This window comes from Mobula hypostoma, chromosome 11, assembly GCF_963921235.1.
Source record: "Mobula hypostoma chromosome 11, sMobHyp1.1, whole genome shotgun sequence".
Classification (NCBI taxonomy): Eukaryota; Metazoa; Chordata; class Chondrichthyes; order Myliobatiformes; family Myliobatidae; genus Mobula; species Mobula hypostoma.
In genome coordinates this window covers 40,700,039-40,714,518 of record NC_086107.1, presented here as the reverse complement: position 1 = coordinate 40,714,518, position 14,480 = coordinate 40,700,039, and the positions used below count along the sequence as shown (strand labels likewise).

The 14,480-nt window shown below is 39.7% G+C and overlaps 1 protein-coding gene across 11 annotated transcripts in view; it reads right to left on the bottom strand.

Annotated features, from left to right (window-relative positions):
• Positions 1-14,480, bottom strand: part of stk33 (serine/threonine kinase 33) — a 247,047-nt gene that overhangs the window by 157,687 nt on the left and 74,880 nt on the right. For 9 of the 11 annotated variants that reach the window (XR_010019651.1, XM_063061885.1, XM_063061886.1 and 6 more), the window contains one exon: positions 5,761-5,875. Coding sequence is in view for 9 of the 11 variants with exons in the window: in XM_063061885.1 (XP_062917955.1) it covers positions 5,761-5,844 (84 nt within the window). In the remaining 2 variants the exon portion in view is untranslated. Of the gene's footprint in view, positions 1-5,760; positions 5,876-12,141; positions 12,410-14,480 lie in introns of those variants that run through there. The other 2 variants (XM_063061887.1, XM_063061888.1) reach the window with 2 other exon arrangements.

Sequence of the window (14,480 nt, the reverse complement as noted above, 5' to 3'; positions counted from 1 at the left end):
GAAAGTACTCAGGAAGCTGTATAGCCTAAGAGTAGATAAATCTCCCGGACTAGATGGAATGCACCCTCATATTCTGAAGGAAGTAGCTGTGGAGATTGCGGAGGCATTAGCAATGATCTTTCAAAAGTCAATAGATTCTGGCATGGTTCCAGAGGACTGGAAGATTGCAAATGTCACTCCACTATTTAAGAAGGGGGTAAGGAAGCAAAAAGGAAATTATAGACCTGTTAGCTTGACATAGGTGGTTGGGAAGTTGTTGGAGTTGATTGTCAAGGATAAGGTTATGAAGTACCTGGAGGCACATGATAAGATAGGCTGAACTCAGCATGGTTTCCTTAAAGGAAAATCCTGCCTGACAAACCTATTGCAATTTTTTGAGGAAATTACAAGTTGGCTAGAAAAGGGAGATGCAGTGGATGTTGCGTATTTGGATTTTCAGAAGGCCTTTGACAAGGTGCCGCACATGAGGCTGCTAAACAAGATAAGAGCCCATGGAATTACGGGAAAGTTACATAAGCAGATAGAGTGTTGGCTGATTGGCAGGAAACAGAGAGTGGGAATAAAGGGATCCCATTCTGGTTGGCTGCCGGTTACCAGTGGTGTTCCACAGCGGTCCGTGTTGGGGCCGCTTCTTTTTACATTGTACATCAACAATTTGGATTATGGAATAGATGGCTTTTTGGCTAAGTTTGCCGATGATACAAAGATAGGTGGACGGGCGAAACAGAGAGTCTGCATAGAGGCTTGGATAGATTGGGAGAATGGGCAAAAAAGTGGCAAATGAAATACAATGTTGGAAAGTGTATGGTTAAGAACTTTGGTAGAAGAAATAAACGGGCAGACTATTATTTAAATGGGGAGAGAATTCAAAGTTCTGAGATGCAATGGGACTTGGGAGTCCTCGTGCAGGATACCCTTAAGGTTAATCTCCAGGTTGAGTCAGTGGTGAAGAAGGCGAATGCAATGTTGGCATTCATTTCTGGAGGAATAGAGTATAGGAGCAGGGATGTGATGTGAGGCTCCATAAGGCACTGGTAAGATCTCACTTGAAGTACTGTGTGCAGTTTTGGTCTCCTTATTTAAAAAGGATGTGCTGACATTGGAGAGGATTCAGAAAAGATTCGTTGGAATGATTCTGGGAATGAATGGGTTAACATATGAGGAACATTTGACCGCTCTTGGACTGTACTCCCTGGAGTTAGAAGAATGAGGGGGGCCCTCATAGAAACATTTCGAATGTTGAAAGGCATGGACAGAGTGGATGTGGCAAAATTGTTTCCCATGATGGTGGAATCTAGTACGAGAGGGCATGACTTAAGGATTAAAGGGTGCCCACTCAGAACAGAGATGCGAAGAAATTTTTTCTTTTTTAGAGGGTGGTGAATCTGTGGAATTTGTTGCTACGGGCGGCAGGGTGGAGGTCAAGTCATTGGGTGTATTTAAGGCAGGGATTGATAGGTATCTGAGTAGCCAGGGCATCAAAGGTTATGGTGAGAAAGTAGGGGAGTGGGACTAAATGGGAGAATGGATCAGCTCATGATAAAATGGCGGAGCAGACTCAATGGGCCAAATGGCCGACTTCTGCTTCATTGTCTTATGGTCTTAAGGTCTTAGTTCCCTGACTTCATCTCATCATCATCCCCAAGGTCTGACACTGTCATTCTGTTTGTAAACTCGAAGCAGGTAGTCACAGTAGAACAGACAGCTCCTTGGGAAGATCGGATTGAGGAGGCATTTGAGCATAAGAAAGCCAACTACCAGGAACTGGTAGAACAGTGCCAGAGACTGAGGTGGAGGGCACAATGCGAGCCTATGAGGGTGTAGAAGTTTTGCTGGCTGCTCACTATACAGAACCTACTCTTTCCTTGACATTACGGGGGCTGCAAAGAAAGGAGCCATCAGGACCAATCGCAGAGGCTGCTGAGTGAGCCTCCAGATGGCTATGGATTAAAAGGTGTGACCTGTGGACCAATGCTGCTGGAACACAAACCAGGGCCTGATGTTGAAAGACCTGAAACACCCAGTGGCCCCAGGTTACATCAGTGATTATGTGTCTAAGCACATCCTAGGATGTATCTCAGCATCAATTGTTTCCAAATGTCTGATCAACTGAGACACTAGGAGACATTTGGGAGCACAGTCAATAGGCTATCAAGACGATCAGGAGTGGTGTGTCATATTCCACAGCTTGACACAAAACTGCAGCTTACAGGGCACACTATGGGACAGCCATGGTAGCATGACCTAAATGACACCAGGAGTTCTACTGCTACAAAAGATACACAACAACAATGGCAACAGCTACATAAAATCATTCAAAATATATGCTACTATGCCAACTCAAATAAAATTTAGGACAAAATGTTTATTCCTATTTTTTTTAATTCTCTGCTCAAAAATTTGATTGACTACTTCATAAAAGCAGCACACTTATTGATTAAAACTGTTATTTCTGATCCAGTATTGTTTATAACTGTCACATTCAGGAATTTCAATTTTTTAATCCAAGATTGTTACTGAGGGAATAATGGTAATGGTCAATCATTCAATTATTTTCTTATTTCAAATGACAAAATATTTACCTGAAAATAAAAAGTACCTTGCAAGTAAAATGATAGAATTCACCCTGCAGTTTGAGTTGGACAAGCTAGTGTCAAATCAATCGGTATTACAGTGGAGTAAAGGGAATTACAAAGACGTGAGAGAGGAGCTGGCCAAAGTTGATTGGAAGGAAACATTAGCAATGTTGACAGCAGAACAGCAATGGTTGGAGTTTCTGGAAGCAAATCTGAAGGTGCAGGATGGATACATCCCAAAAGAAGAAGTATTTTAAAGAGAGGATGAGACAACAGTGGCTGACACGGGAAATCAAAGACAACATAAAAGCAAAAAACAGGGCATATAATACAGCAAAAATTAGTGGGAAGTTCCAGGATTGGGAAGCTAATAAACCAACAGAAAGCAAGTAAAAAAGCCATGAAGAGAGAAAAGGTGGAATATGAAGGTAAGTTAGACAATAATATAAAAGAGAACACAAAGAGAATTTTCATATATATAAAAAGAAAAAGAGAGGTGAGATTGGATATCGTACTGCTGGAAAATAACATTGGAGAGGTAGCAATGGAGTACAAAGAAATAGCGGATGAACTTAATAAATATTTAACATCAGTCTTCACTGTGGAGTGTCAGTGTGCAGAAGTGAGTGAAGTCGCTATTACTAAGAATAACTTGGGAAGTTGAAAGGTCTGAAGTTTGTTAACTCACTTTGACCAGATGGCCTACACCCTAGGATTCTGAAAGAGATAGCTGAAGAGATTGTGGAGGCATTAGTAGTGAGCTTTCAAGAATCACTAGATACTGGGTTAGCCTGTTAGAACCAGTTAGCCTGACTTCAGTGGTTGGGAAGACTCTATTATTAAGGATGAGGTTTCAGGGTCTTGGGGGCACATGATAAAATAGGCCAAAGTCAGCATGGTTTCCTTAAGGAGAAATCGTGCCTAGTAAATCTGTTGGAATTCTTTGAGGAAATGACAGGGAGGATAGACAAAGGAGAGTCAATGGATTCTGTTTACTTAAATTTTCAGAATTCCTTTCACAAGATGCCGCACACAAGGCTACTTAACAAGACAAGAGCCCATGGCATTACAGAAAGATACTAGCACAGATAGAAGATTGGCTGACTGGCAAGAGGCAAAGAGTCAGAACAATGGAGGCCCTTACTTGTTGGCTGCTGGTGACTAGTGATGAACCACAAAGGTCAGTGTTGGGACCACATCTTTTCGTGTTATATATCAATGATTTGGATGACAGAATTAAGGCCAATTTTTCAGATGATGCAAAGATAAGTGAAGGGGTAGGTTGTATTGAGGTAGGAGGGAGTCTGCGAAAGACAGACAGATTAGGAGAACGGGCAAAGGACAGATGAAATATAGTGTAGAGAAATATATGGTCATACACATTGATAGAAGAAATAAAGGTGCAGACTTTTTTAAATGGAGAGAAAATTCAAAAACAGAGGTACAAAGGGACTTGGGAGTCCTCGTGCAGGTTAATTTGCAGATTGAGTCAGTGGTAAGGACTAGAATATAAAACCACAGATGTAATGCTAAGGCTTTAAAAGGCTTTGGTCAGACTGCACTTGGAGTATTGTGAACAGTTTTGAACCCCTTATGTAAGAAAGCTTGTGCTGCCATTGGAGAGGTCCAGAGAAGGTTCATGAGAATGATTCTAGGAATGAAAGAATGAAAGCATGTGGAGCATTTGAGTTTAGAAAATTATTGAAACACTTAGATACAGTGGATGTGGAGAGGATGTTTCCTATCGTGGGGGAGTCTAGAACCAGGGGCATGTCCTCAGAACAGAGGGACATTCATTTAGAACAGAGATGAGAAGGAATTTCTTTAGCAGAGGGTAGTGAATCTGTGAAATCCACTGCCACAGGTGGCTGTGGAGGCCAAGTTATTGGGTATACTTAAAGCAAAGATTAATAGGTTCTTGATTATTCAGGGTGTCAAAGGTTACTGGGAGAAGGCAGGAGAATGGGGTTGAGAGGGATAATAAATCAATTCTGATGGGATGGCAGAGCAGACTCAATGGGCCAAATGGCCTAATTCTGCTCCCATGCCTTATGGTCTTACTGTCTAAAAAAGCAGAAAATTGTGTATTAATGAAACATTCACATGCAATAAACTGTCTCACTTTGAAAGGCTATTTAGGACCAGGGTGGTGGTGAGGGAGGAGGTACATGACAGGTGCAATACTTTGCACAGTTACAGGGACTAGTGTCTTGCAAGGGAGGGAGAATCAGTCGGAAGGAGAGAGCAGATAAAAGGTCATATAGAAAATGGTCCCCATGGAAAGTGGTGAGGAGAAAATGTTCCTTGTGGTGCAATCCCATTAGAGATGGTAGGATTTTTTTTGAGCATGTAGGTTTGTGAGTAGTAGGTGAGAAGTAGGGGTGGAAAGATGGCCTCACCTGGGAGAGCTGTTTTGAGGTCGGGATGGTGACGAGGGAAAGATTATAGAGCCAGATACAGTATAATACATTGTGCGGTTACAGGGATGAGTGCCTGGGAAAGAAAGGGGGTTGGTGGGGAGGGAGTGATGAGGGAGTCATGGAGAGTGATCCCTGATGAAAGTGAAGAGAAGGAGGTGTGCATTGTTGTGGTATCCTATTGGAAATGGCATAAGTTGCAAGAAATGATATGTTGGATGTACAGGTTGGTGGGGTGGTAGGTGAGGATGGGCAAATTATTAGCTTTATTTTCTTTCACGATTAATTCTAAATACAAATATTAGTTATAATTGGTTCTAAAAGTTAAAGTTAATTATAACAAACATTTCATTATGTACAGTTTCTGTGACATTTGTTCATTTTATTGGCAGACCCATGCCACCATAACAATAAGTTGATTAATTTCTACCTCATCTAGGCAGCCAGTAATCTATTTTGTAATCAACTTCAAATCATTTTGCATCTCAAAGCTGTTTAACCTGTCCACTAGAAAAGAACATTACTGCAGTAGAACAACTTGAAACCTGTTTACACTTTTAAAGTTTATTTACTTTTATTATCCTGATAGTGATCATAAAACAAATTTCACTATTTTTCAGCGATACAGCAGCAAAGGTCATACATTCAATAGATCGTAATTTCTATAAACTATGAAATCTAAAGATATCTAGAAGTCCAACCTAATAGCAAAACTTTTATTATCATACAACTGTTAAGAACTAAGAGCTTTAAAATTAGCTACATACCCGAATAGCAAATTCATCATCAACCCTGGTATGAGGCACAACCTTGCATTCAACATTGCTGACAGTGGCACGTTGAGAAGGCATTCTCTACAAATTGTGAGTGACCTCTAATTTTCTGAAAATGAAAAATTAAGTTTGAGATTACACAATCCTGTTGTCAGTATTAGCTGTAAAAAGTGATAACAACTGATAGCATTTTCACAAGCCTGTTATCTAATTTTCAACACATTAACATCCTGCTTGCAGCTTATGCTTTCTTTTGAAACAGTTCAAACTGAGCAGGGCTTATATCCTTTTCAAACAGGCACCCATCCTATGGAAAGCAACCTTGAACAACAAAGTGGTTGATACAATTTCACAGAGAAAACAGAAGTACCATTGTCCAAAAAAGATTAGTACAGGAGATGAATGAGTGCACACATTTTCACAAAATAGACAAGATCAAGGAACAAATATTTAATAGCTGAAAAATATGCACCAAATGAATAGCAGAAATATGCAGAAAATAGCAAATATATGTAGAAATGTCTTGCTTTCCCATTTATTCTTATTTATTTTTTATTTTATTTAGCAAAACAGTGCGAAGTAGGCTCTTCTGGTCCTTCGAGCCACACCACCCCAGCAACCCCAGACAAACCCAATTAACCCTAACCTAATCACGAACAATTTACAATGATCAATTAACCTACTAGGGATGTTTTTGGACTGTGGGAGGAAACCAGAGAAAACCCATGCATTCCACAGGGAGAAAATACAAAGACTCCTTACAGAACTGTGCTGGAATTGAACTCCAAACTCTGAAACACCCTGAGCTATAACAGCGTCACTCTAACCACTACACTATCATGGCGTTCAAAGGTAACCAATCAGATATCTGTGGGAGATGTCTGTGACAAACATTTACATTAGAACCAATGCATCTTCAAGAGTTATCATAAAGAGAAATTAAGATCTCCTGATCATAAATCGAGTAATGTTGTAAAGTTTCTCAAAGCCTCTTAGGTGCTATTACAATGACTTTACAAGGATGCGTACCTCTGGGAGCTGAACGTCCAAAGATACATGGTGTATCGGAAGGATAGCAAAGTAGGAAGGGGGGGGTGGCGTGGCTTTATTGGCAAGAAATGATATCAAAGTATTAGAAACAGGTGACATAGGATCAGAAGGTGCAGAATTTTTATGGGTTGAGCTAAGAAATTGCAGGGGTAAAAGGACCCCGAAAGCAGATAGCAGTTATATACAGGCCTCCAAGCAGCTGCAGTGATGTGGACTACAAATTACAACAGGAAATAGAAAAGGCTTGTCAGAAGGGAGGTGTTATGATATTTGTGGGGGATTTTAACCTGCAAGTGGATTGGGAAAATCAGGTCGGCACTGGATCTCAAGAGAGAATTTGTAGAATGTCTGCGAGATGGCTTTTTAGAACAGCTTGTTGTTGAGCCCACTAGGGGATCAGCTGTACTGGATTGGGTATTGTGTAATGAACCACAGGTGATTAGAGAGATTGAGGTGAAGGAACCCTTAGGAGACAGTGATCATAACATGATTGACTTCACTGTGAAATTTGAAAAAGAGAAGCCGAAATCCGATGTGTCGGTATTTCAGTGGAGTAAAGGAAATTACAGTGGCATGAGAAAGGAACTGGCCAAAGTTGACTGGAAAGGGACACTAGCGGGAAGGACGGCAAAGCAGCAGAGGCTGGAGTTTATGCAAGAAATGAGGAAGGTGCAAGACAGATGTATTCCAAAAACGAAGGAATTTTCAAATGGAAAAAGGATGCAACCGTGGCTGACAAGAGAAGTCAAAGCCAAAGTTAAAGCAAAGCAGAGGGCATACAAGGAAGCAAAAATTAGTGGGAAGACAGAGGATTGGGAAGTTTTGAAAAGCTTACAAAAGAAAACTAAGAAGGTCATTAAGAGGGAAAAGATGAACTATGAAAGGAAGCTAGCAAATAATATCGAAGAGGATACTAAAAGCTTTTTCAAGTATATAAAGAACAAAAGACAGGTGAGAATAGATATAGGACTGATAGAAAATGATGCTGGAGAAATTGTAATGGAAGATAAGGAGATGGCGGAGGAACTGAACGAGTATTTTGCATCAGTCTTCACTGAGGAAGACATCAGCAGTATACCGGACACCCAAGGGTGCAGGGAAGAGAAGTGTGCGCAGTCACAATTATGACAGAGAAAGTACTCAGGAAGCTGAATAGTCTAAGGATAGATAAAATCTCACGGACCAGATGGAATGCACCCTCGTGTTCTGAAGTAAGTAGCTGTGGAGATTGCGGAGAAATTAGCAATGATCTTTCAAAAGTCAATAGATTCTGGCATGGTTCCAGAGGACTGGAAGATTGCAAATGTCACTCTGCTATTTAAGAAGGGGACAAGGAAGCAAAAAGGAAATTATAGACTTGTTAGTTTGACATCGGTGTTTAGGAAGTTGTTGGAGTTGATTGTCAAGGATGAGGTTATGGAGTACCTGGAGGCATATGATAAGATAGGCTGAACTCAGCATGGTTTCCTTAAAGGAAAATCCTGCCGACAAACCTACTACAATTTTTTGAGGAAATTACAAGCAGGCTAGACAAGGGAGATGCAGTGGATGTTGTATATTTGGATTCTCAGAAGCCCTTTGACAAGATGCCACACATGAGGCTGCTAAACAAGATAAGAGCCCATGGAATTACGGGAAAGTTACATACGTGGATAGAGTGTTGGCTGATTGGCAGGAAACAGAGAGTGGGAATAAGGGGATCCCATTCTGGCTGGCTGCCGGTTACCAGTGGTGATCTACAGGGGTCCGTGTTGGGGCCGCTTCTTTTTATATTGTACATCAACGATTTGGATTATGGAATAGATGGCTTTGTGGCTAAGTTTGCTGATGATACAAAGATAGGTGGAGGGGCCGGTAGTGCTGAGGAAACAGAGTCTGCAGAGACATTTGGATAGATTGGAAGAATGGGCAAAGAAGTGGTAAATGAAATATAATGTTGGAAAGTGTATGGTTATGCACTTTGGCAGCAGAAATAAATGGGTAGACTATTATTTAAATGGGGAGAGAATTCAAAGTTCTGAGATGCAGTGGGACTTGGGAGTCCTGGTGCAGGATAGCCTTAAGGTTAACCTCCAGGTTGAGTCGGTTGCGAAGAAGGCGAATGCAATGTTGGCATTAATTTCTAGAGGAATAGAGTATAAGAGCAGGGATGTGATGTTGAGGCTCTATAAGGCTGTAAGACCTCACTTGAAGTATTGTGGGCAGTTTGGGGCTCCTTATTTAAGAAAGGATGTGCTGACGTTGGAGAGGGTACAGAGAAGATTCACTAGAATGATTCTGGGAATGAGAGGGTTAACATGAGGAACGTTTGTCTGCTCTTGAACGGTATTCCTTGGAGTTTAGAAGAATGAGGGAGGATCTCATAGAAACATTTTGAGTGTTGAAAGGCATGGACAGAGTGGATATGGCAAAGTTGTTTCCCATGATGGGAGAGTCTAGTACGAGAGAGCATGATTTAAGGATTGAAGGGCGCCCATTCAGTACAGAGATACAAAGAAATTTTTTTAGCCAGAGGGTGGTGAATCTATGGAATTTGTTGCCACGGGCAGCAGTGGAGGCTAAGTCATTGGGTGTACTTAAGACAGAGATTGATAGGTATCTGAGTAGCCAGGGCATCAAAGGTTATGGTGAGAAGGCAGGGGAGTGGGATTAAATGGGAGAATGGATCAGCTCATGATAAAATGGCGGAGCAGACTCGATGGGCTGAAGACGCCGACTTCTGCTCCTTTGTCTTATGGTCTACACAAAATAATCTGCAGATGCTGGGGTCAAAGCAACACTCACAACACGCTGGAGGAACTCAGCAGGTCGGGCAGCATCCATGGAAAAGATTGGTTGATGTTTTGGGCCGGAACCCTTCGTCAGGACTGTAGGGGAAGGGGCCGAGGCCCTTGAAGGGAAATGGAAAATCACTGCTGTGGGCTAAAACCCTTCAAGGCTGTAAAGGAACATAGCTGAAGTCTGAATAAGTAGATTGGATGGGGGAAGGAGCACTAGTTAGCAGAAGACAGGTGAATCCAGATGAAAGGGAGAAAATATGAAGGTGGGGGAGGGGAAAAAGGGAATGACATGAGAGCTGGGAGGTGATAAGTGGAAAAGGCAAAAGGGTTAAAACCAAAGGAATCTTATAGGGGAGGACAGTAAACCATGGAATAAAGGAGATGGGAAATCAGGAGGAAGAAATGCAGGTGCCAGCCAGCAATTTGTGGCATCAGGAGGGGAAGGAAAGGGGCAAAGGGGCCAAAGTAATAAGGGAATATGAGATGTTGCTCCTCCAATCAGCATCTGGCCTCTATGTGGCAGTAGAGAAAAGTCATAGACTTATCGGTGTGGGAATGGGAAGTGGAATTAAAATACCTGTCAAATAGCAGATCCTGGCTGTTATGATGGACAAACAGAGGTGCTCAATGAAGCAATCCACCAATCTGCATTGGACCTAACTAGTATAGAAGGCCAATCTGGGAGCAATAGACACAATAAACCACCCCAATGGATTCACAAGTGACAGGTTGCCTTCCCTGGAAAGACGGTTTAAGGACCTGAACAGTGGTGAGGGAGGACACGTAGCACTGTTGCAAACATAAGTGGCTAGAGGGGATCAGTAAGGAGTGGAGGGGAGGATGTGGTCACTGCTGGGATTCTACTGGAGATGATGGAAATTGCAGAGAACAGGAGGTTGGATGAGGAGACTTGAGGATGGTAGGTGAGAACAAAAGGAACCCTATGCCTATTGCGTCAGGGTGGTGGGTTGGAGTGAGGATGTATGTGGGGAGAAATGGAGATAATAATAATTAAGAGTGTTTTAGTAACAGTGGATGGGAAACTTCATTTTCTGAAAAACAGGACATCTCAAATGCCCTGGAATGGAAAGTCTCATCATGAAAACCAATGGATTGGAGACAGAGGGACTGAAAAAAGGAAATAGCATACTTGCAAGTGACATGCTGGGAAGAAATGTAGTAAAGGTAAATGTAAGAGTCAGTAGGTTTGTAAAAGAGGTTGGTGGATAATGCCAGTCATCCAAAAAGAAAATATGAAGCATCATTCACATTATTATAGAAAAATTTTAATAACTATTTTAAGCCTCCACTGTCCTTTCTGGAAGTCAAAGGCTGGTCAATTGGTGCATCAGTTTTTTTTAATATATATATATATATTGAATTGCCATTTACTGATTTAAACTTATGTTTCATGCCCTTCTGTTTTTTTTAAAAACCCCAGAAAGAATCCTTCAGATTTAAATTTTGCATCCTGTTTAAAGCCGTATGTGCATGTTTTAATTGGCTAACTAGAAATATAGAGCATGATACAGTACTTTGAAAAAAGCTACACTAGAAAATAAGGCATGTAAAAATCTGTGTCATTCCAAAAAAATTATGAAATATGAACCTGCAACTCCAATAGGAATTCCTTCTATCAAGGAATTGTTTTCTAAGTCACAAAGAAATATGATGCTATAAAATAGAACAATATCATTACAGATGATCAACAAAAGTTAATAAACTTTTGATGAAATTCTAATCAACAAGCTGAAAATCTAAAATCATTGTAATAGATTAGTACTGAAAAGAATACAAATAGAAAATGCAATGAAATCAAACCATAATAATTTGAACATAATTCTGAATTGTGGTGTCTGTCTTTGTTCAAAAATAATGTTTCAAAGATAATTATTTGGAATTTACTTGACAGCATCTAAAATAAATAGCAATATATTCTGGTCTAACTCTACCATGTGCCAGACATGTTTACACAAAAACATATAAAAATATGTAGGATTATATTAGGAATATTATTAAACACTCATGGGTTTCAGATTATAGTAAAAATTAGAGCAATATAAATTCCATCCAAACCTATAACTAGCAACATATTTACCTACATTTATTAAATTTAATGATATTCATCTACTTATGATAATGTTATTTTCAGCATCAGTACTGGCATAAATGAGGCAGAGTCTGCCTCAATTGCAACTCATTCAGATAGCACCATACAAACAGGAAAAGGTCACTCAGCTCCTTTTTACCTTTAACATGATTATAGCAGATTTGTAACTTGCTCTGTTTATTAGTCTTTGTTCTAAATTAGCTGATAACCTATATGACAAAGAAGCATGTAACTCTACACCAACTTGCAATGACTTCTGTACTTTTAACACCCAAGTTTCACATTTCTCTCAAATTCGCTATTTAAGAAAATATTCTGATTGTTTTCCCCCAAAGTAAATGTGCAAAACTATGCACTGGAGTCAAGTCTACCACTGTTTTATCCAACAAGTATGGTTCTTTCTAAATGCATTCTCCTCCCACATAACTTACGCACCTCGTATCACAATAGCACAACCAAAGCATCAGGTCACAGGCTTGCAACTCTGTCATATGTTGTCATAGATGATAGTGAATAAATACATTAAAGGAAGATGAAGTAGCTCCAAAAATCTCCCAAATAATCCAAGTTCAGCCAGAATTGCCAAGTGGATGATACAACAGAGCTTCCCCCTGAGATGTGTACCATTATGGAAGATAGTCTTCAGCCAATTTGATCGCCCCTTCACAACAAATCAATAAACAACCAAAAACACTGAACAACATGACCTCTAGAACACTACGGGACTAGATCATAGTTGGATTAGTATCTTGGACCTAGCGTAACTTATTTGCATGTATATAATTTTCCTCTCTTAATAAAGTTCACGTCTTGGGCTCCTTTCTCATTTAAATGCAAAGACCTGTTTGCAATTAAAAACTCTAGCTGAGTTTCAGCAATATAATGCCATGTAGTTTATGTTGTCCCTGTTTTCTTACTCCTCGAAAATTCAGCATTAAAAGCAACAGAAGAAAAGATTAACCAGGTTGGCTTAAGAAGCTTACTTCACTTGGCATGAAGTAAATGAGATGTTAAACCCTAAAAGGCTAACAATAAAATTAAATAGACTGAATCAACCACACAGAGGGATGTTAATAATTAAACACATTGCTTATTAACAGTTGGATTTTAAAATTTCAATGCAGCTATATAATCATAAAATGCAAACACAAATTAACCATAATTCAAATACTTTTTCCCCATTTGTAGTTTGTGGCTTCACAAGTAAGGTTTATTATTGTTCATACCCAATTGTTCTTAGCTTGCTTGATTAAAAGGTAGTTATGACTCAACTGGATTGCTGTGGCTTACATGTAGATTAAATCGAGCAAGGATAGGACATCTTCTTCGCTGAAGGCATATAAATTAAATAGATAGGCTTTACAACAATCTTAATAGTTCATAGCAACCAATAAAAATTCAAGTTTTTTTATTTTTTATTCAATTTTTATTTGATTCATTGAATTTAAAATCCTCAGCAGCCTTGATGTTGTTGGAAGTCATTCTGCTAGGTCAAAATCCAGACCTCTAGATTACTGCTCACATAAAACAACTACAATCATGTTTCATACAAATTGGGGAGAAAAAACACACTCAGATCTCAATGAGTGAAAATACAGTAAAACACATTATTTTATCCATTACAGGCAAAAATATTTAATGACTTGTCCTTTGGTATCACAAATTTCTCCAAATTGTTTTTAAGTACTAGACTATAATAGGAAAAGGAAAATCTAGACACATTATTACCGTTATGCCTAATAAGTAATTTAAAAAGTGTCTAAATCAGCCTTGTAAAGATAATTGTATTGGAATTATCCACCACAAATACTAAATGTGAGAGAGAGAGAGACACTGGGAAATCAAGATAGATTGATGGGGACAGACAACAAACTGCTGAATTTGCAGAACTATTGTAAAATAGAAATTGGATAAAGAAAAATAAGGACAGGAAGTGATTCACACAGCAATTAAGTTTTCTCTATATTGTTTTCCTAAAGATCAACATTAATTCAAGAAAAAATGTACTAAAATTAATTGCCCATTTATCTACTCAGTAGAAACAGGATTTTATTTATTCTACAGTTCATGCTGCTGCCCTTTGCAATTCGTGTTTTTACCTGTTCCTTGTCATTTTTGTTTATTTTCCACCACTCCTCCCCCCCAGTCAGCTGCTTGCAATACTATTCATCTGTCCACTATACTGGCCTCTCCTCTTTAATCATTACTATGAAATTTCTATGGAGTCAAAGACCTCAAGTGAAGAGATGGGAGAATTCCCAGTGCATTTGGAATATGAAGCAAACCGAATCTCACTTGGCATGATGGACATCTAGAAAGCTCCAAATTTCAGTTTTTAAGTCCTTTAAAAAGAAGGTATTACCAATGTTCACAGGACAAGTAGATTATTTTTTTAAAAAGCAAAATTAATTCACAGGCTAGGCTAAGATTCAATCTAATAGCCCAAAACCAAAAGACTGGAGGCCGAAATCAGCAGCAAAATTATCCACAATCACAATCTTTAAACTTGCTCGTTACGTGCCACGTGCCATGACCATGATTGTACTTGGTAAATTTTTCTACAGAAGTGGTTTGCCATTGCCTTATTCTAGGCAGTGTCTTTACAAGACTAGTGACCCCAGCCATATCAATACTCATCAGAAATTGTCTGCCTGGTGTCTGTGGTCGTATAACCAGGACTTGTGATATGCACCTACTGCTCATATGACCATCCACCACCTGCTCCCATGGTTTTACATGATCCTGATCGGGGGTCTAAGCAGGTGCGACGCCTT